General features: G+C 39.1%; 1 protein-coding gene across 34 annotated transcripts in view; it reads left to right on the top strand.

Annotated features, from left to right (window-relative positions):
• The window catches only part of KCNB2 (potassium voltage-gated channel subfamily B member 2), a 330,276-nt gene that overhangs the window by 241,950 nt on the left and 67,175 nt on the right, over positions 1-21,151 (top strand). For 3 of the 34 annotated variants that reach the window (XM_086885314.1, XM_086885329.1, XM_086885321.1), the window contains one exon: positions 18,341-18,443. The exons of the other annotated variants lie outside the window; for them this stretch is intronic. In XM_086885314.1, coding sequence (XP_086741440.1) covers positions 18,360-18,443 — 84 coding nt within the window. In that variant the 5' untranslated portion in view covers positions 18,341-18,359. The remainder of the gene's footprint in view (positions 1-18,340; positions 18,444-21,151) is intronic. 34 annotated transcript variants of the gene reach the window in all.

The raw sequence follows: 21,151 nt of genomic DNA, 5'->3' as shown, positions 1-21,151 counted from the left end.
GTCACTGTAGTGAATCTCTCAACATGAAATTAGCAGGTAGATGAAAAAAATATATCTGTTGTTAAATTCTTTAAAATCTAAGACAATATATAAATGGTAAGATAAAAGGACTGAAAGCAATATGATTAATGACTGGAATCTGGTGTGGTTATTCCTGTTGTCTCTTTTACTGATGGAAAATATACATGATAAGTTAATTAAATCCATTGTCATATTTCTTTATTGTCTTGGAACCACAAAGGAGAGCAAAGCAAAACTAAAATAAAATATTTCTCAGATGAGAAACAAGAATTATTTGTATTTTGAAGATACTAGTAAAAACAGTCCTGGCAGAAAATGCTGGTACATGTCAAAACCAGAAATATTCTTTTTTCAATCCAACACAGGAGCAATTCATTTTTTCTGTAATAGCTCTTTTTAGTTCATAACTTCCTGAAAAATGCTGCTGCTTTTTTCCATGTTCTTTCTTTGGTATAATCATCTTCAAGTGTGTGCTTATTTTCCTATTTCTTCCTATTGCTTCAGCTTTATTTTAGACAGCTATGTTGGCATGATGGCAAGGTTCAAATATTCAATTTGAGATCATTGTAAGTTTCATTTTTGTTTTATGTAAGTAGTCAAATTAAATAGGAAGGCTAAAAACAGAGATGAAAGTCAATCTCCAAATTCATTAAGAATTCTGTAGGAGTTACACTGAAGCCTACAAGAGATTTTTCTCATCTAACACCTGAAGACTCAATATTATTTAGTATGTAATAGCTTGTGTCTGGAGATGAATAAAAGAAAAAATATCTTTGTTTCAAGGAAATAACACAAATAAACTATTTGCATAATGAATGGAAACAAAACCAAAAATAAAGCAACAAAAGAGAAAGAAAGTTGTTAGGGAACCAGAGAGTCCTGTTGGTTGCTATGTTTGATTATATCTCAGATAAATACATTATTCAGGACTGTCTCTGAAGGTCAGAATTAAATCACAAATCATTCACCCCCAGTAAAATTAAAGATACCGGAATGAAGAACCCAGGAGAAAGGTAAGGTTTAGGAAACCCCCTCAGTTTGGCTCCATCAGTGAGTGACAGGTGTATGAAGGGAGTTTTGGCCTGCCCTGTGTCACCTTTTTCTGAGAGCCCCAAACACCTCTGCAGCCAGACCAGGTGGGTGTTCCCGAGCACATGGCCCAGGGTGCCCTTCCCAGGGACTGGCAGGATGAGTGGCATATGTTCCTGGGGACTGGGACTGGTGGGGACTGGGCACTGGGATGATGGGAGGAGCCAAGCAGGGACTGCTTCTTCCTTTGTTAGACTGAGGGCAGCTAGAATCTCCCATCTGATGACACTGTGGCTCTGCTCAGGCTGGTAAATATGTCAGGACACATTTTGCTTTTGGTGGGTCAGGTGTCATTTCCTGACTCTTCCCTTACTGTGTGTCGCTTCTCAGTATCCTGCCCAAAGGTGAAGGGTGCAAATAACCCCACAAAGAGAAACATCCCATCACACAGAACTGCAGTTTGAACCTGTGAGAGCTGTAAGGTTGCCTGGGTAAAGCCTTCTTGGGCAATGTGCTTTTGTGCTAACTGGCAGCAGCCTTATTACAGCAAAATGGAAATGTTTTCTGCAGCACACATTTAATATTTGTATGACTTGACCCTGGCCTTTGATTCTGAGTTTCTTTCACCCTGTTCAAAATAACAGAATAAAAAAGAAAGAACAAGTACTACACACCAAAAACCAATGGACATATAAGTAACTCCAGTATGAAATATGCTGATAGAAATTTGGAGGTGTTGTACGTCATGATGACATGCAGCATAAAACCACTCAAAGGTGCAGCAGAGAAAATTTATATCATTAACTTGCAAAGGCTTGTTAAGGAGGATCCTTATTCCTGTGCCACTTCATCATAGATGTTATTAAAGGGCATGTTTGCTCTCCTGGTTATTACAGAAAACAAGTCTTTTTGCTTTCACAGTGTGTTCCATAATATTTTTATAGATGTACACAGGTTTGTACATCTTTATACATGTATATAGATGCCTTGCTGATGTATAATATTATATGTAGCATACATAATACCTCACAAAATAGATCAAATACTTATATTGCTGTACTATTACATGCATAATATTTATGAGCCTGTTATTTATGTATTTCATAGAATCTTAAGGGTTGGAATGAACCTTGAGAATGGACCTTGCTCCACCCAACCTGCCTTTGAACACTGTCAGGGTTGGGGCATCCACAGTGTCCATGGCAACCTGTCCAGTATCTCACAGTAAAGAATTTCTTCCTTATATCTAACCTAAACTTCCCCTTCCTCAGTTTGCACCCCTTGGTCTTCGACATATCACTGCAGTTCCTGATGAGGCGTCACTCTCTGCCTTCCTGGGAGGCCCCTTCAGATACTGGAAAGTTGCTGTGAGGTCTTCACACAATCTTCTCTTCTCCAGGCTGAACAGTTCCAAATTTCTCAGCCTGTCCTCACAGAGAAGATGCTCCAAGTCGTGCCCCCTCCCTGGACTTGCTCCAATGGCTCCATGTCCTTCCTACGTTGGGGACACCAGAACTCTGCACAGCACTCCAGGTTGGGTCTCACAAGAGAGGGAGAATTACCTCAGACCTGCTGGCCACACTTCTTTTGATGCAGACCAGAATACAAAATGGTCCAAATTTGTAATTTGGAGGATTATTTGTAATTCTTCCTAATTACAGGAAATGTATGCACTATCTTCTAAGGTTACGTGAACTTAGTAAGTGTTGCATTGTTGACTGTAATCAAGCTACTCTGCCAGTTTATCTGCTTACAGCAAAGATGACCCCTTGCTTTACACCAGAGAGTCGTGGGTGCACAGTGAGACAGTCAAAGAAGAAAATTCAAATTACTGGAGCCAGTTTTCCTCTTCCTTCTGCAATCCTCAAGTGCCAAAATAAGTTTGAGAACAATGTGAAAACAAGAGAATGCAGAAGTCACAGATCCTAGTAAGTGGTTGCAAAAATTTGAGTTCAGAAGAAATTTGGAAAAAAATCCAAACCCTCTTGGTAAAGGTCAAAGCATGACCACGTGCAGTTCTCAGTATAAAATGCGTAAAAAATTTAATCATGTCAGTTGCACAAACCAGTGTCCAGATGTTATTGGTGTATAGCTGTACTTTAGAGGTTTTGGAAGGAACAATACAAGTAAATGCAGTTCAGCTGTTTAGAAAGGTTGATGAGAATTTGTTTTTTTGTAGGATTAGTTGGCAGTCAGTGATTAGAAGAAAAGATTTTGCTCGCGTGGCCTGACATCTCCCTGCTGTCTGTAGCAGAGGGCCATCCCAGAGCCATGGGTTTGCTGGGTCTGAACCTGGACTGCAGGCCCACAGCTGGAGCCCACAGCCAGCTGCTGTGCTGAGTGCAGCTGTGCTACAGCTACAGGCACAGTTCAGGACAATCTGGGAAAACACCATCCTGCATCTCCTGTCTTTAATCTCAATCTGGGGATAGTTTCACCGGTGGGAAGGGACATTTGCAGCTCTTGCCCTTAACAGCCAAGATCACCCTGGAGCTTACAGCCTGCTGACCACCCTCTTCCTCATCCCCATCTGTATTGCAGCTCTTCCCAGGGTCTGTGCAGAAAATAGTCTGAAGGCTATCTGGGAAGATATCCTTAAGCCCATTCTGTCTTCTGGAGTTAGCTGAAATTGTCCCCACAGCTGAGAGGCCAAGAATTACCATGGAAACACTTGCAGCAAACTCTCGTGTCAAAGCAAATATTTCAGTGTTAGTTAACAGATTTAAAAAGATGCTGATTGAAAGAGCAGCATGCTTTGTTCGCTTTATGAGGTCACTTAGCTAATCTGCCCAGTAAATCTGTTTGCTGCACGTGTTGCTCTCTGCTGACCTTAAAAGTTCTTGTAAAAGATGGATTGGAGAGTTTAGAAATAACACAAAATACTCTCAGATGTTATCCCCGACTTTATGGTATCTATGAAAAACAGATGACCCTGGCAGTGCTTTTCCTTTGGAAGTTCATATATGTCTGTCTAAGAGTTGCTCCTGGGCAGGAAACTTGTGACTGCATGGTGCCATCTGCAAGGGAGTCTGTTTGCCCTGTAACAGCAATGTGATTGTCAGAAAAGGCTCTGTGTTGAGATCCTAGCACACTGGCCAGGCACCGCATGGATCCATGGTTTTGGCTTTCCCTGTCTTAGGGAAAGTTTGAATGTGTCCCTTTATTGATTGGTGTCTCTGCTTCTGCCCACTGACTGTTTCTTACTTGTAAATATCACAGGTTCTTCTTCCTGACCCTTGTTTTATTTGACTATATAGACAACTTGTGAACATAACCTTCAGCTTTGCCATATTCCCTTTTGTCTAATCCCTGTTTTTTATAACAGCATCTTTCCAATGTGATATTTTAATTCTTACCTAATGGACATTACCTTCTACTTCAGTGCATCAGTAATTTTCATTAGCATACTACTACATTGTATTAATGAGAATTTTACAAGATCACTCATTTTTATTATTTTTGGATAATTCTTGTATCTTCTTCCCCCCCCCAGACATATTGCTTATAAACACTTTGGCAGTGTTAGTGCAGCTTATGTTTTCACATGAATAATTTAGTAGTTGTACTGAACCACTATCATCGTGATATATCAGTCTGAATATGCTGAATATACTGGGTACTGATTAGTATGGGAAACAGCACTGTGAGAATGAATTTAACACAGGAAATATTTTGCATGCAAAATGCATTCAGTTTTCACAAAAATATGAATAAATATACAGTTTGTGGGATTTTTTAAATTACTCTATATAAGTCATTGTTCATGTGCAACAGTATAGCTAAACAGGATTTAAATGTGCAAGTCGTACAAATAGAAAATTTGCCAAAAGGTGATTTTGTGCAGCTCAAAATCTACAATGCATGGACTTGGGTCAAATTTGCCAAGTACTTTCAGTTGTAAACATTTTAGGCTCTTGAGGAGTTGTCATATCTTGACAGAGAGACAATCAATGTCCCTTCTGCTTTTTCAGTGTCCAGTGATTAATTTTGTCAAGAAAAATGTAGAAGAGCTGTGTTCACTGCTGCCTGTATTGATTTGAACTATAACTCTCTTATCTCAACAGTGCCTTACTTACAACATCAGAATAAAAATAAAATCCCAATATATGTTTCCTCAATATTTACCTCTCTGAAACACATTTTTATAAATACTAAAGCATTCACTGCCAAGAGCAGAAGAGTGGCATAGCACAGTGGCTGGCCCATTTCACAAGATGTGTACATTGGAACCTCTTCAGTGAGAACTAGGTCTAGACCTTGGAGTTCAGGTCCCAGAAGTGTCCCCATCACTAGTGATTCTGGAAGAAGGAAGCAGTGCTGAAGATGCAGCCAGTTCTCCATTCCCTGTTGTTTTTTGTATGTCTGCCATAGGATGGAACATTTTGTTTCAGTCTGAAGAGACGTTTTGACACAAAGACATACTGATAAGGAAATTGTATTTTTTTACTTTGGCAGAACAAAATAAAGGGAGGGGAAAGATGTTGTTCAGTTTGTTCCAGCTGGAAGAAAGAGAAAAGAATTGGGTTTTTTATTGGCACTCAGTCCTGATTAGATCATTGATACTGATGGGACAGTTGAGCCTTTGTCTGTGCTGATGTTGCTTAACATGGAGCCAAGACAATCCCTTCTCCTATCCCAAAGAGTGGGTTTCCTGAGGAAGAAAACAGCAGAGCAACAGCTGCCACCACCTGCAACAGCAGGTTATAGAAAAGCTGTATTAAATATAAATAGCTGCTATTTGCAAATAGCAGAGAAGGGACAGAGCACAGGTAAAACAGCTAAAGAGGAGCCTGAGTGCTGAGCAAATAAATGATACAGTGCTGGAGCTGATTTAAGCTGCTTCCTCCTTGTGCAGGACGTGGGGCCTGAGTGCCCCAGCAACCCCAGCAGTCCCTGTCTGGCATTTTCCCTGGGATCTGCTGCCAGCGGTGTAACAGGAGCAGCCTGCACTCACAGGAGTGCCTGTGCTGCTCAGCATGCAGGAAACGGGCCGGCTGTGCAGGAGAAGGGCTTTGTCCACCTCTCCTTGGAAAGCCAGCGGCTGCTCCAGTCACACCAACCATGGGCCTTTTGGGATTGTTTTTTGAGAAGGAAGGAAGCTGAGGAAAGGAACCCCTGTCCCCATCCTCTGAGCCATCCCAGTGTGTGGTACAACTTGCTGCCTCTGGTTTTGCATGGTTCCCTGACTGCCGGTTTCCCAGCAAGGTTGCCAGGCAGGGTTTCAGCTCTTCTGACTGTCACAGTGCAGTGTTTGTTCTGAGACCCAGGTGATGAGAGCTTTGTTTGCATGATCAATCTCCTCAACTTCTGTGGGACTGCTTTTCAAGGATATGTGCTTTGGTAAGAGTAGGTCAACCATGCCCACAGAGACTTTGTGAAGGAAAATATGCTAATTAAATGTATGCAGGAGGTCACATTTTATTTAAATAATAAAGGGATTTTATTTATTATGAAGACTACTGTTTTAATTGCTTTTAAAAAATTGCCAGCAGTCTTAACATTGCTTGTCCTTGAAAAATTGCTTTTTTTTCTTCCTTGCCGTCTCTCTGAAATTAAAATTAACTTCCCTTTTCCTCCTCTAAAACTACTGGTTCCCAGCAAAGAAATCAAAAGAAATGCAGTGTCTTTCAAGCAAAACAAGAGGAAAACTCCACCACTGCATAAACTCATCAAAAAGGAATTGCCAGAGTGATGGAGGAGGGTATTTCCATTCCATTTGGTGCTTTTAATTGCAGTTCTTATGAATGGTCTGAATCTCTCATGCCTGAGTTGCAGCACAGAGCAAGTTATTTTTAGCAGCTGTAGCCCAAAGCTATTGTTGCTACTCTACAATGGCATATCCATAGATACACTTTCTATCCTGCAGTTCCAAGCTCAGTAGGTAAACGAAAAGCATTACCTGATACGGCATCTTTAGTAGCAATTAACAAATATTAGACAAATATTAATTGAAAGGAGTCTGGAAGAAGATAAGTGTGGCTGAAGAAATTGCTTCCGCTTGTTCAAAGCCTCTGTAGATGCATAAAACCCAGAAAAAAGAGATTCTTTCTAAAGATGGTATAGAGGAAAGCTCTTTGAGATTTACCTTTCTGCTAAATACACACAAAAGGAACACCATTGTTATTTGGGTTTTTTAAGAAAAAGGCGGTTTTGCCATTTGCAAATAAAGGTTAAATTTTGTGTGGGGAAAAAAAATGTAAAGTCTGTTTCTGCTTTCACTGGGGATTTTTAAATTTTTCAGTAGTTGCTGGAAAAAATTAGTCTCCCCTGTAATGAATTAGACAGTTTCTCTGTTCCAGAGTGCATTTTCATTAGGGTGAACAATGGAGGCTGCTGGCTGGATTGTGACGAGTTGCTTTATATCGAAGGACAAGCTGCATTTATCTGAAGGCAATTCATGGGTTTATAATGGACAGCAGGGCCTTTGTCTTTGCTAAGAGTCTTCCTGTGAATAGCTCTGTGATTCATAGCCAAATTATAGTTGCTTCCTACTATCATAGCCTTTTTAATAGCAAGGTTCACAAAAGGCTCTCTTCAAATGCTAAGTGGCACTAGTGGGCTTCCACCCTTTATTTTTTTTTTTATTTTCAGTTATTCGAATCAGGTTAAATAAATAAGAAGTATCATTTTTGGTCCTTGCAAGGATTTTATTTGTGAAATATTCAAGTTCAAAGCATAACATTTAGAATCTTAGACATTTTTCTCCTAATTAACTCAGTTAAACAAAGATAGACTAGAAAATTCATCCAATCGAGGATAAAAACCTCACAGATGTGCTGCTGCAGATACACAAAAACAAGTTAAAGCTTTTGATGAACACCTTTTAATATTTTGAAATTCTTCACAACAAATGACTGTGTAGTCTGTGCATTATATCATCATGTTGGTGCTAATGGGTGATATTCTGGACCCCAGCTTATTTAAGAGATATTGTTTTGGGGTGAAGTAAAATACATAAATACATACAAAATGTTGTTCATAGTAGTAGCAAATGTTACCTCATAGTAGCATGGAAGGACACATCAGAACTGAGATTCTTTTGTGTTGCTCATCCACAGACATCCTTAGGCTTGCACAGTGTTCCTGGAGTTGTATAGGTACTCTTTAATTAAACCAGTGTTTCTTCAGGTTGAATCTGTGGAGTTTCCGGGGCAATCTAATGTGTGACTGTCTAATAATGTATGTCTAATAACTGTCTCCATAAGTTCTTCGCCCACGTTGTGCTTTAATTAAAAGTGAGCTCTGATTGCCTTATAATATACAGAGGGCTGCAGCCTGACTGTTCACTCAGTAGATTGGCAGAAACTTTCATCTTCCAGTCTACTCAGAGGTAAACAGCATTATTGCTAGCATATGCCATGAAATATATTTTTTTTCCCCCTAGGAGTGAGTGGATGAGTTTAGAGGCCAGAAATTTAAGGTTTTTTTAACTCATGCTAGAAGAAAGGGAACAAGTTGAAATTTCTCAAACCTCATCTTTTTAATTTTTTTTTCCACTGAAGAGCATAGAATCATATGCTTTATTCTTACCCTGTACAATACAGATACAATAGGGAGGTTGTGAGGTGAGAAGAATAGCATTTCGTTCCAGTTTCAGTCAAATGAACACTGTGAGAAGTGGTTTTCTGCTTTTTCTCCTTTCTAAACTGCTTGGTAGTGGCCAAGGGCATTTTTACAGCCCAAGGACAAGATGAGAAAACCCAACACCCCACTAGAGAGTTGCTGAATTGCCTCACATGGAGAATTCATTTCAGGGGAATGATTCAGCCTGGCACTTGAGCATGTAGTTTTGCAGCAGCTTCAGACAGAAGTGTAATCTAACCCTCTGGTCCGAGTAGTCTCTTGCAGAACTTGGGTATGGTAGTTTCCACCTTGCCCTTGTCCCCTGTCTTGAGGTGGGTTGTCCTTCTGAGCTGCTTCTGGGGATGGGCACAGAGAGCCAAGAAGTCCAAAGTGGAATGAAAATCTCTGCACTGCCTGAAAGGACAGCTGTCTTGGATGCCAGTGGTAGATATGCCAGAGGAAAAAAAGCCTTGATGACTTAGCGAATCACAGAATGGTTTGGGTTGGAAGAGACCTTAAGGATCACCTAGTTCCAACCCACCTCCATAGGCAGGGACACCTCCTACTGGACCAGGTTGCTTAAAGCCCCATCCAACCTGGACTTGCACACTTCCAGGGGTGGGACACCCACAATATCTCTTTGCAGGGTGTTCCAAACAGTACAGTAAAGAATTTCTTCCTAATATCTAATCTAAAGTCTAAAGCCATTCCCCCTTGTCCTATCACCATATGCTTGTAAAAAATCTCTCACCATCTTTCCTGTAGGCTTTCTTCCAATACTGGAAGGCAATTAGGTTAACACAAAATCTTCTTTTCTCCAGGCTCAACAATCCCAAATCTCTTAACCTTCTCTCATAGGAGAGGTGCTACATCCCTCTAATCATCTTTCTGCTCATCTGCCACTGATGAACAGTGGACCTTGGCTATCAAACACAGCTGGGTCCTACCTGCATAAGGTTCCTTTTGTTCTGAGACTGCAGATATTCCCATGCTCCTATGTCTATGGATCCAAGAGTAGAAATGAACTTCTATGTCTTCTGTTAACTTTTCAGGCTCAACCTGGCAGCCAGGTACTCCCACACTACTCTCTGTCCTGCACTACCATTTGCATTCACTTTCTTGGAATCTCTGTCATTCAGTCTTTCTTTTTCTTGCTTGTAAGTCTTTCCAATTCACCACACCTCTTTCGAAAGAAATATGCTGCTTTTCTTCCTGAGCCTGTCTTTTCTTCACCTGCCCTTACTGAGGACTACAAAGATGTCTTATTTTCCTATTAAGAGGAACATTGTGGGGGTAAAAAAGCCAAACCAACTTATATTGTTACTTACCATGCTATGGTCTCATATTGCTGATTGTCACTAAACAGGAAAAATCGTACTTCAAGCAATGTAGAGTTTGTCTTTTCTATATCTGCAGGTTTGAAACAAATGTTTATAAACCTACATGCCAGATAAGAGCAGATAATATTATGTTCCTTTAATTCTGAATTGGAGCCAACTTAATCAGGATATGTGCTGTTTACTTTCATTGATTTTTCTCCATCAGACACCTTGACTGTTTACTAATGGTAGTGCTTACCCATCATTTATCATCACACAGAACTGTAACCTTTTGGAAAGCAGTAGTCAGCATCACTTTGCTCATTTTGATTATTTTCCAGAATGTGGACAGAATCAATAACAGATCAAACTCTCTACATCAAAGTGTCCTGAAGAAGGCTGTTTAGGAGATGCCACTACATAATTTGTGAACTACCTGAACTTTACCTGAGATTCTCCTGAATTTGCCCGTGTCTTTCTCCAAAAGATAAAAATGTAACTGTTTCAGAACACTGGGAAGGAGTCTTTGACACATGAAGACACCTTACGTATCTCTTAGACAAATGGGACAGATATGCTCTCTTCCACTCATTCACTATTGGGTATCAAGATTTAAAAACAGAACACTTCATTCATTTTGGGTGGTTCAAAAAAATAATATCTGAATCCTGTTTTTTCAGAAGGACAACCAGTAAGGCTTGGGTATTCTGGAGCAATGCCTCAGCAGCAATTATTCCATTCTGAGGCTGTTTTGCATCAAGCCCTTTTCGGTTATTAAGGCTCATTCTATCATATTTGTGCACCTGCAACTCATAATCTGTAAATTATCCGCATGTCACCAAACTGCATGTTTGGACAAAGGCATTAGGGTATCTCACTGAATAGTGAAATTGTTCCATGAACACACTTCTCACAGAAATAGACTTAACAATGCAAACTGCAATAGTACATGCAGGAAAATTAACCTAATTTCTTCCTTCTAGTTATACAGAAGTCCAGAGATATTGGAGTCACTGACATGATTTCAGTGATTTTTGTTGCCTATTTTTCATAAATTCTGTGATCAGAAGAGATTCTCTTTGGGATCAGAGGATCCATACATGGGCAAAAACTGAAATACAGGAGGTTTCCTCAGAACATCAGGAAACACTTTTTTACTGTGAGGCTGAACGAGCACTGGCACAGGTTGCCTGAGAAGGTGGTGGATTCCTTATCCTTTAGATCTTCAAAAGCCTTTTGGACATGGCTCTGGGCAACTAGCTCTAGGTGGCCTTGCTTGAAGGGCAGGGGTTGGACCAGGTGATCTCCATAGATACCTTCCAGCTCTGTGACTGTGATTCACATACCACCTACAGAAGCATCAAAATTTGGCCCTTGGTTGCTTTTATGCAGGGGAAAATCAACCCATCTCTTAAAACATCTTGCTAAAAGGTACTTGTAATACATGGAAAGTGAAATAGGATTGAAATAAGCAATTTTGTCAACAATGTTCAGAATGTAACATTTTGAACTCTTAATAAAATTTCCTTGGCTCTCTGGAAATACCTGGTTTGACTGAAATGATTATTCTTCAGAGATAATGGAATCTTTGATTTCAGTCACCATTTGAATAATACATCAGGGATTTTTTTTTTTTAATCTGGTGAAAAAAAAAGCAATTGCATTTTTCTTTTTAGGAACAATCTGGTACTTCTATCTTCAAAGCTGTTATTTACATATCAACAGCTTTGTTCATTTCCTCTGTTCTTTGGCCAAGTGTGAGATTACAATGAAAGCCAGAGAAGGGGTGGCAACTCCATCGAGTCAGATCAAAAGAGCCAAAAACGAGTAAACAGGACTATTAGGAAGAATAAACAATAAGGGCAAAAATAGAAAAATTGCATGGGTTTTGTGTGTTATTTAATTTAATTTCACATTTCTTTGCTAATTGTAAAATCTTGTCAGAAGTCTAAAAACAATTTTTCTCATTTAACCATGTTGGTACTTTTCCATTTGGCAAGTACACCATTGCATTTATTTTCCCCTCCCATATGTTGAATGACAATACTTGTTAATAGTTTTTTGTGTAGGAACAACTTTTCCTGTATGCTTTTTCATAAACATCTTTTATTGTCCCATGATGGCATCATGGGTAGTAACAGCATTTCTAGTAAACTCCTAATGAAGTGAAAATTAAGTGTGTCATGATTTAATAGCAGCCAGTCATATATTGCAATAGAATTTGGCACTGCCTTTGTAGCGCTTTAAAGATGTTGAATGAGATTCAGACAGGAAATGAGATAAAAGAAGAAAGAAAACACTAAAAAGTGGAAGACAGTGATTAGAAGAAGAGAATACAGGCATTCCCATTGTTTAAATGGCATGGCATCAGATACCAGTGTACAGTGCTGCTACTTCCATGAAAAAACAAATTGCCCATTTCCACACCTTATGACTAAACATCTTAAGCACTTAATGCATTTACAAGCAAACCTCTTTTGGTAATAAAACCAAGGAAAAAAATTTATAGCATTGAGACAGAGAGCTGTAGCTGAGGAAGGAAAAAGGGAGGGAGGATGACAAATCAAAGTGAAAGACTTAAAAACAGAACACTGATGAATGGCACGATCATACTTGTATCATACTCTTGTCTTACCCTTTGACTTTCCTCATATCCAGTCCTTGCAAGTTCTCACACATCAGTGGCAACACAGTTTGTCTGGTGCAGGCGTAGGCTGAGTAAGGATACTGTGTAGTACTTAATCCAGGTGGAATATTAGACTTTACAAAGGACTATGGGAAATTTTTTGTCTTTGGGAAAAATTATGTATTTTAAGGTTCTGTGCACATCTCACTGATTGATGGCTGGGGTAGATGTGAACTATTCTCTGCTTTTCCAAGCAAGTTTAAAAAGGGATGTTGTTAGGATGTCTCTGGACACAGGAGATGGCTGCTGTGATCTTGAGCTCTTTTTCCCTCCCCTTATGCTTTCTTGTTTCTTACTGTTTGGAAGGACTAGCTGTCACCCAGGTGACTCACTTGCCCTCCTGTGCTTCTCAAAGTGGTTTGCAAAAGAGGGTAGGCACTTTTACACAAGACCACCAATAGCAGGTCTGTTCTATGAAGTAGAGCGGAGTCTGAAAGAGAATATGAGCTGTAGGTACAAGGATTTTTTCAGCTATCAATAAAGTACACGCATCTCTGAGGCTGGGTTCATCTTTGAAATAATAGGCACCACCACCATGCAATGTGTCAGGATGAGGAGTGCATTGCTCTTCTGAAAAGAGGAATTTGAGCTGAATGTAATTGCTCACATGGACGTCAGCCAGTGCACCTGGGCTCAGTCACCATAGCAAACCCTAATTCCTAAATAGAAATTCAGGAGAAATGTTCTGCGGCACTCTATAAACTCTCAGAACTGTTTGTGTAGTTTATATATTCATCTTCACTTTCAAAAATGACATTTGCTCTTATGTCTGGCACCTAATGATCAAAAAATAAATTTCTCTGTAACTCTGTCAGGACTGTGCAGCTAATTGGGCTGAGACACCAAGATGACAAATACTTTAATCCTTTTACTTCAGCTATTTCAATACTGGAAAATACAATGGATCACATATTTACATGGTATACCTTGACCAAAAAACATCAGTTTGGTTTATGTTGATTTTAATCAGCTAAGTTTCTAGTCAAGTAATCTGAAGAGTATCAAAATGCTGTCAAAATCTTGGTTCCTTCTTACTACTTCTTACTGCTTGGGCGGAGGAATTTCAGTCCCACAGACACTGCGCTGGCTACTTACTCCTGTCGGAGTGGGTGAACCAATCAGCACACTGATGGAGTGCTTTTTTACTAGTTACAAAGCAATTCAGTGAGTATTGGGCCTGGAGCCAGTTTAGAGCCGAGTTTTTTCTGGTAGTCCTTTACTGGGTACTAATATAGATCCCTGGAAAGAGTGCAGTGGGCGTCTGTCGTGTTGGACATGTTCTACCACGAAAACACCAAGTCTTCATCTTCTAGACAAACAGCAGCACCCTGTGCTTTATCCATGACGCCTCTCTTTTATGCTAGAAGGAGCTCCCAACTGGACAGGATCATCCCAGATGCAAAAAGGAGATGTCTGATAACAACTGATTCCAGCTGAGCTCTGAAGTAGCCTTTCCATCACATGAAGTCTTGGTATTCTTGCGCTGAAGTCCATTCATCTGGGGCTTCTTTTTCAAGGTCAATTATCACCATTCATTACCAATAAATTTAGATGGCTAAGCTTTTAAAAAAGTTTAAAACACAGTTTAAAATCAAGCAGAAGAAATACCTTTCTCTGGATATGGCCATAACTGTGACTTAGTTGGGCCTGCTACAGAACACAAGAAAGATGAAAAGTAAGTTTCTGAAATTTTCTTGTGAAGTTTGTCACAAAACTTAGAGTAGCTGCTTATTAGAGGATGTAGAAGTTCTTGTCCACTACAGTGGTGTGTGAGGTAAATCACAGGATATCAACTGTTGTAAAAAATCTGAGTCTTGAAAGTCAAGAGAATGCCTTTTTGAGGAAGAAGAGGTTGTGCTAGGCAAGGCAACATTATCTCAATGCCCTCATTCCCTTCATAATTGAAGTCATTAAGGTATATATATTTGGACATGTACTGGAGCATCAGATTGGATTTTTAGCCTTTTACCAGTTTTTCCTTTATTTTCTTTCTTAGGATCAATCTTTATCCATTAGCTTGGACTAGAATACCTTGTTGTGGCTTGTCCCCTGGGCTGATCCTGTAAGCAGTGTTCCAGCAGTACTGTACTTTCATTGTGTTTGCTATTACTGTCCTCAAGCTGAATATCAAAACAGGAAGAAAATTCAAACAACAAACTGAGAGGAAGATCTATCACGTTTAGCAAGGCAGCCAATACTGGGCTATGATAACTATGTGAAAAAGGACTCTGCCACTAACAAGGTTTAATCAAATTTCTAGGATTATTACATTGCATCAGCAGGTATCCAGAGCTACCCTTTGCAGATGACTCATGTTAGGAATTCCTGATACTGGTGTGTGTAAAAGCAGTTAAATGTCTTGTCACTGTAACAGAGATAGGTTTCCCAGCTACTGGGAACTGTAGAATATTAGGTGACACCAAGCTTTCAAGCTTTCTGTAGTTAAATGATATTTGGATATACGTTTCTGGCATATTGTAATGAATTAAGACTACTATCTAGCCCAGAAAAATAAGGAAAATCAATGTATTTGGATCAAACTAATTCATTGAATTAATGCATTTCTTGCAGATGATGACAATTAATCAATTCCCATGTAGTAGATTGTGTTTTCACTTCAGTAATGTTTCTCACATGTGTATGTACATAGCAGAAAACTGAATTCACTATAGTGTCTAGAAAAGGATGTCAATCACACCATCCTCAGCCTCAGCCAAATTTCATTTAAAATTTATAGAGTTCCTCTATTTGTGAGCTGCATATCTGAAATACAATGGCTTTTGATCTTGAGATTAATTCTTTATCCTTCTTTGACCCACTTCTGACCTCACAGTAGTTATTTATTATATTTTACACTATTTATATTTGGATTAACTTGCTTTACAGGAAAGGAAAATGGAAAATATAAGAAAATAACATTTTGGGAAGATGCTTCGACTAACATTGAGGTCAATTTGTATAATTTTACTGGAGCTGGTCAGTTTACTCTCACATATCTTTTAGTAAAATGCATTCATTTACTTTTCTTTTAATACACAGAGCTTTCTATTTGGGAATAATAAAACCTGATCACAATATATTTAGCCCAATCAGTATTATAGAACATAAACTCATGTTTTGGTATATGTATTAACAAGGCATTAACAATTCAGGCTGATGATGTAACATTATGTACTGTGCACTTCTTGGCTTCTTAATCATATCTCTGTGTGCTACTGAATCAAGTTTCTGAGAAGCTTTCAACCTGTTTGGTTCCAAGAGCACAACAAAGTTCAAGCAGGAGACTATAGAAGGAAGGCCAGATGGAACGTGATTTCAACAAGTCCCTGTTGAAAATCATATCTAATACCTAAACTAAACATATTTTCATGTTCTCATTCAACCATCTTCTGATCTTGGCTGTCTCTGAGGTACCAAACATGATCTAGGCAACTATCTTATGGCCTTGACATTATTGCTATTTCAATCTGTTTGCATGCAAAATTGTGTTGAAAAGCATCAGATAAAGTTTCCAATTTGGAATACCTTCTGTGGACAATAAGGGAAATCAGGTGTTTTCAGCTGATAGTTTTGTTCTCATGTCAGATTTTGTGCTTACCAGCCATTGGAGCAGCAAGCTGGCAAATTCTGTATTTGTGTCTAATGTTTTCAGCTGCCTTTAGATCAGTCAATCATATTAACTGGGTGGTTGATATCTCACAGGGACATTTTCTTCAGTTTAACCTGATTGAGTGCAGTACCAACCCAAATACCTTTGAGATATTCTCTCTATAAGGGATTTAACAAAAACAAAGGCACCACATAGCCATCATCTGTGGAAAAGATGAGTCTCCAGTTCCAAATTTTAAAACCTTGGTTCACTTCTGTCATTAGGACTATGAGAAAGAAAGACAGGATTCATCCCAACCTGCTTAAGAAGGCTAAATCCAAAGTTTAAGCCAAATGTCTGTGATCTTGTAGCAGCAAGAGTCAGGAGGCCCTGAAGGGTCATGGAGTCAATCCCACAACAGGTATCTCACGGAGGAACCCCACTTCTCTGACCCTAAGTATGGCCTTGAGGATCGTACCATCTGCCTAACCTCAGAAAGCTGACATTAGGTAAGATAAATCCTGTCCTTGATTAAGATGTCTCTCACATGGCTTGATAAAAGACAAGTAAATTAGATCTGATAAAGAGAGCTTCCTGGTGGCAGCTGGAACAATAATTTGTGAGTGCCAGTCCCACATGCAGATGATGAGACTGTGAGTCCTGTCATTGCATTAGAAGGCTTTCATTTTCTAATGGATTTACTTCCTGCAGAAAGTCATGGTACACTGGAAAGACTGTTTTGCATTTCTTATCTATGAAAATTAAGTTACATGGGACATTTCAGGATTTACCATATAAAGTTTATGCCTCTTAATATGCTCATCTCAATAAAATATGACAGTTGAAGATGGCTCATGTAAGATACAGGGTAATTAGTCATTTATATGGCTTACTCTCCTACAAACCAAATCAGCTCCTATAAAAATGTCTAGACAGCACATTAGTGCTTTGTCCAGCCAGCCCAAGAATATAGAAGTGAGAAAGGATAAAAGGATCCCTGCTTCCCAAAGGACTTGATAGCATTTACCACACTCCACGTTATCCTTTGTATCAGGTCCCAAATACTTCAATCTGTCTGTTACAGAGTTCACATGAGGTTATATTTCCATAAGTCCCATTGAAATCAGTATTTTTTTGTTCAGAGAATTGATCTCAGAGAAATTTCAGATGTCTCTCAGGACAGTGTAAAATCAAGGTCTACTCTATTCACTGCATTATTTTTTTTCAAATATATTATCGACTAGCTTATAATATACTTAATAAAAGACTGCTCGATGGGTATGATAATGTGGTTTAGATTTAAGATAGCGTTTCATGATATAAATGGACTGAGTCATGCAGTTTGGGCTGATAGCTTTGTTCCAAACAATCAAATTCTTGCTTCAAGCTGGCTTCCCCTCCCATTAGGGGCTAGTGTGTGCAGGCTTGTCACACACTGTGGAACACCTGATAAAGTTTGTCATCTGGAAAGGAAGGTACTAGCTGAAGACTTTGTGCAAGCAAGTGTCCAGATCCAGTCTGGAGGGATTCTCTGAGTGGCCCAGCACTGACATCTTCACTCAGGGCCAGGATTAGATACGTGTCTTACCAGGCTCTTTACTCTTCCTCAATATATCGTTTATTAACATGAAAGCATTGGCTTGACAAGGTTAGCATTGACCAGACCCTTACCTTAAATCACTGGCACCACTGGATACCGTGTCATTAAACAAAGTAAAAATTCCCTCAATTTGGGTCGAATTTTTGTTCACCGAGGCAATGTAACAATGGATTTTTTGGGTTTGTTGTTCAGTGTCCAGATCAAAGCCAAACATCAGACAGATCGACATGATTGACGTTTCATATCTTCTCAGCCAGGCCAAATTCTAGTTTCCACTCCTTTTCAGCTGAAGGAAACATATTTGAACTGAAAACAGAGCTTGGGATTTCTCGTGGTTTCCATAAAAGCTAAGGGAAAAACAAGCTGAAGTCACAAGAATTCTAGAAATTTATCTTAGAGCCCATAATTAATGACCTTTACTTACGATAAAGGAGACTATAGTTCTGTACTATACTCTCCCTCAAGCCCAATTAATGTTGCTTATGGTTGTTCATCTAAGTAAACAGCACTTTTCTTTGTTTATTCTCTTCCAGAACATGTTTGCAGGGATTAATGAACAGTTTCACTGCAGAGTATTTTCTCAGTGGCAAAACAAAGAGTACAAAAGCCAAGAAAAAGCCAGTGATCTGGGAAATGGTAAATATTGACAAAATATGATTGCAACTGAGGAAAGGTTTAGCTGCCCATCTGGAATTTCTCTTTACAAATTCTATACATTCCTGCCATTTACACAACAGGGATCAATCTTCATGTGTCCTATTCTGAATAATTTAAATTAATATTAAATAGTTTTTTAAATGCCTCTGAGACTCAAAGAACATAGTGGTAGTCTCTTTTTCAGTTTCTATATGTCATGCCTGTACCTGGCTCTTGGAGGCTCAGAGGTCAGAAATAAAGTATATCTGAATATCTTCGTTCTGTTGTTCATTTCAAACTTTAATTCTGTTCCTCAGTCCAATCTCTGTTCTTTCTCTGCAGATAATTGGGGAAAAACCATGGCTATTTTTTGCACTGCTGCTCTCCACACATCCTATTCCTATTTTGGAAGGCTTCCTAAATTCATTACACAGGCAAAACTCCCACTTAAGTTATTTGTTTGTCTGTGCAGAGACCGAAAAACAGATCAGAGAACAGAACTGTTCATTTCTGTAAATACATCAGTTATTGGCTTGCTGAAACTCTGTGCTATTGTTTATTCCTTGAGAAGAGTCCAGAAAACTGAAAAATCAGGGAAAAATTAGAAGTCAAAGCCTTCTTGCATATTTACTGACCACATTAGAATAACCAGTACTGCCAAGGGCCATCAGTTTTCTAGACTGAATGGACCTTCAAAGGAAAAAGAAAATGTTTATAGTGAAAGGAAAATTAATTAATTAGAACTTTAACCTTCAGCTGTCAGCACCAGAATACAATGTCAGTTGGAACAAGAGTTTCCTCTGACAAATCTCACCTGCTCTCATGAGACTTGTTTGCAGTGCCTTATGCACAGATCTTTGCAGGAACAGAGCAGTGCTCACCAGCACAGACCATTAGCTGTGAAAGCTGTTGTGTTCATTTTGATTTCAGAATACAATGCTGCAGCAGAAAAGGAGCAATGTTGTTCACTATACAAAGCTTGGTATTGATTTAGTTCTCAAGCAATATTCATTTCATAGGGAAGAAGGAGCTAGGCTTCAGTACCAAGGCTGTGATCTGGATCCTTGAGCTCGTAATTTGATTTTAAGATGTTAGAACTAGGGAAGTATGAGGCTCAGGAAATAGTTATGTTAATGTTTTGTGAGATGCAGGGAGACAGGCTGGCAACAGACTTTAACTGCTCTAAGTTATTTGGAACAGAAAAAAACCCTTTAATTCTATACTGGGTTTGTAAAAGATAGATAGAATGAACATTTTTCTTTTTAAATAGTGAAATTTAAATTTCATTTCAGAAAGGGAGTAGACTGCAACTGCTTCACATCATCCTAAATTTGGGGGTGAATATGTCCATTCAGATGCTCTGAACTAGTGAATTAATTCACAGAAGACTTGTTCCTGCATGTATTATGCATTGGAAATCACGTTTGGAAACTAAAGATACAAGTCAAAATAGATGTATGTACCACCATCCTTTGTTTAGTGCAAAGCTTTATGAAACTTTGTCCTCCTCCTCCGTTTGCTGCAGACTGTGTAACATAATTGGGTCCTGTATGAATTATATTTATTACAAGACTTAGAAGACTTTGTTCAAATTATTTTCATTTTATATTTTTAATGAAAGCCAGTTTTGTAGGTTTTGTCAAACTCTTCCTGATACGTTCACAATCTTTGGAAGGGGCATCTCTTGGTCTGTCATAAGAGAGTGTTTCTTTGTGCTGCCATCCTCTCAAATGGAGACTTAAGTATGGTTAGGAAGGCTGCTGTGCTGCACAGAGCTTCAGTCATTGCAAGAGCTGAGGGGTGCAGTGCATGGAACTGTTAGAGGAGGTAGGATACTCATATAGTTAAGGTGACTCTAGTTGGAGGAAAGAGCATCCTTTCCTTAGTTCTTGCTCCTTTCTGTGCGTTAGTGAGCAAGTCACACAAACCGGACTTGACACAGCCTTTAATTGTAGGTTTCTCTGTACAGTTGTGCCTTGCCTGAGTGCAGCATGGTTCTGATTTGGGAAAGTATTGGCAAAGCCAGGCACAGTGTAACTTAAAAAAAATTGTTCTCAGACTATATTAACCACTGTACAAATGTTACCTCTGCTGAAAAGTCAGTCCTGGGGCATCTCAAAAGGAGCTTTAAAGTGGAAAGTAATCTTAATTTCAATTTCCACTTTACTTAGAAACATATCTGTAAAATTGTGCTGATATGTGTTCTCTTACAAGTCAAGAAAAATATATAAATAAAATTTTCAAATCACCTGATGGTTCTCTGTAGTACAGAACAGCCCAGGAATGTATCTATTACATTCGGGAGAGAGCTTCTCTACTGAAATGTAAACAATGTATTGAGCAAGGAGATAACATCAAGTGCCTTTTAATGCACTCACTCAATGAGTTAGGAGGCATATGGAAAAAGGTTTTCTGGGCACAAGTCATTAAAAACTATTCTTATGCCTTGAAGGGGAAGGGTAAATAAGGACAAATGCTGAACAAAAACCAGTAATTCTAGCATTCCCTAAGTTCACACTGCTTTATATCTTTACATTTGTTAAATACTTTCAATGAAGCAGGGAACGAGTGTGCAGGCATTCCTTCTTTCCAATTTCATATTGCCTATCTTGCCCCTTACTCCTTGCTGACATGTCACACTGAGATCCCTCCACCTCTCGCACTTCAGGGTAATTATTTTGTAGCTTGGCACTAATTACATCCAGACG

The sequence above is a fragment of the Cyanistes caeruleus genome, chromosome 1, assembly GCF_971803275.1.
Source record: "Cyanistes caeruleus chromosome 1, bCyaCae1.hap1.1, whole genome shotgun sequence".
In the NCBI taxonomy this organism is placed as follows: Eukaryota; Metazoa; Chordata; class Aves; order Passeriformes; family Paridae; genus Cyanistes; species Cyanistes caeruleus.
Note: the sequence above shows the minus strand (reverse complement) of the source record. Positions and strands in the feature narration are given on the sequence as shown.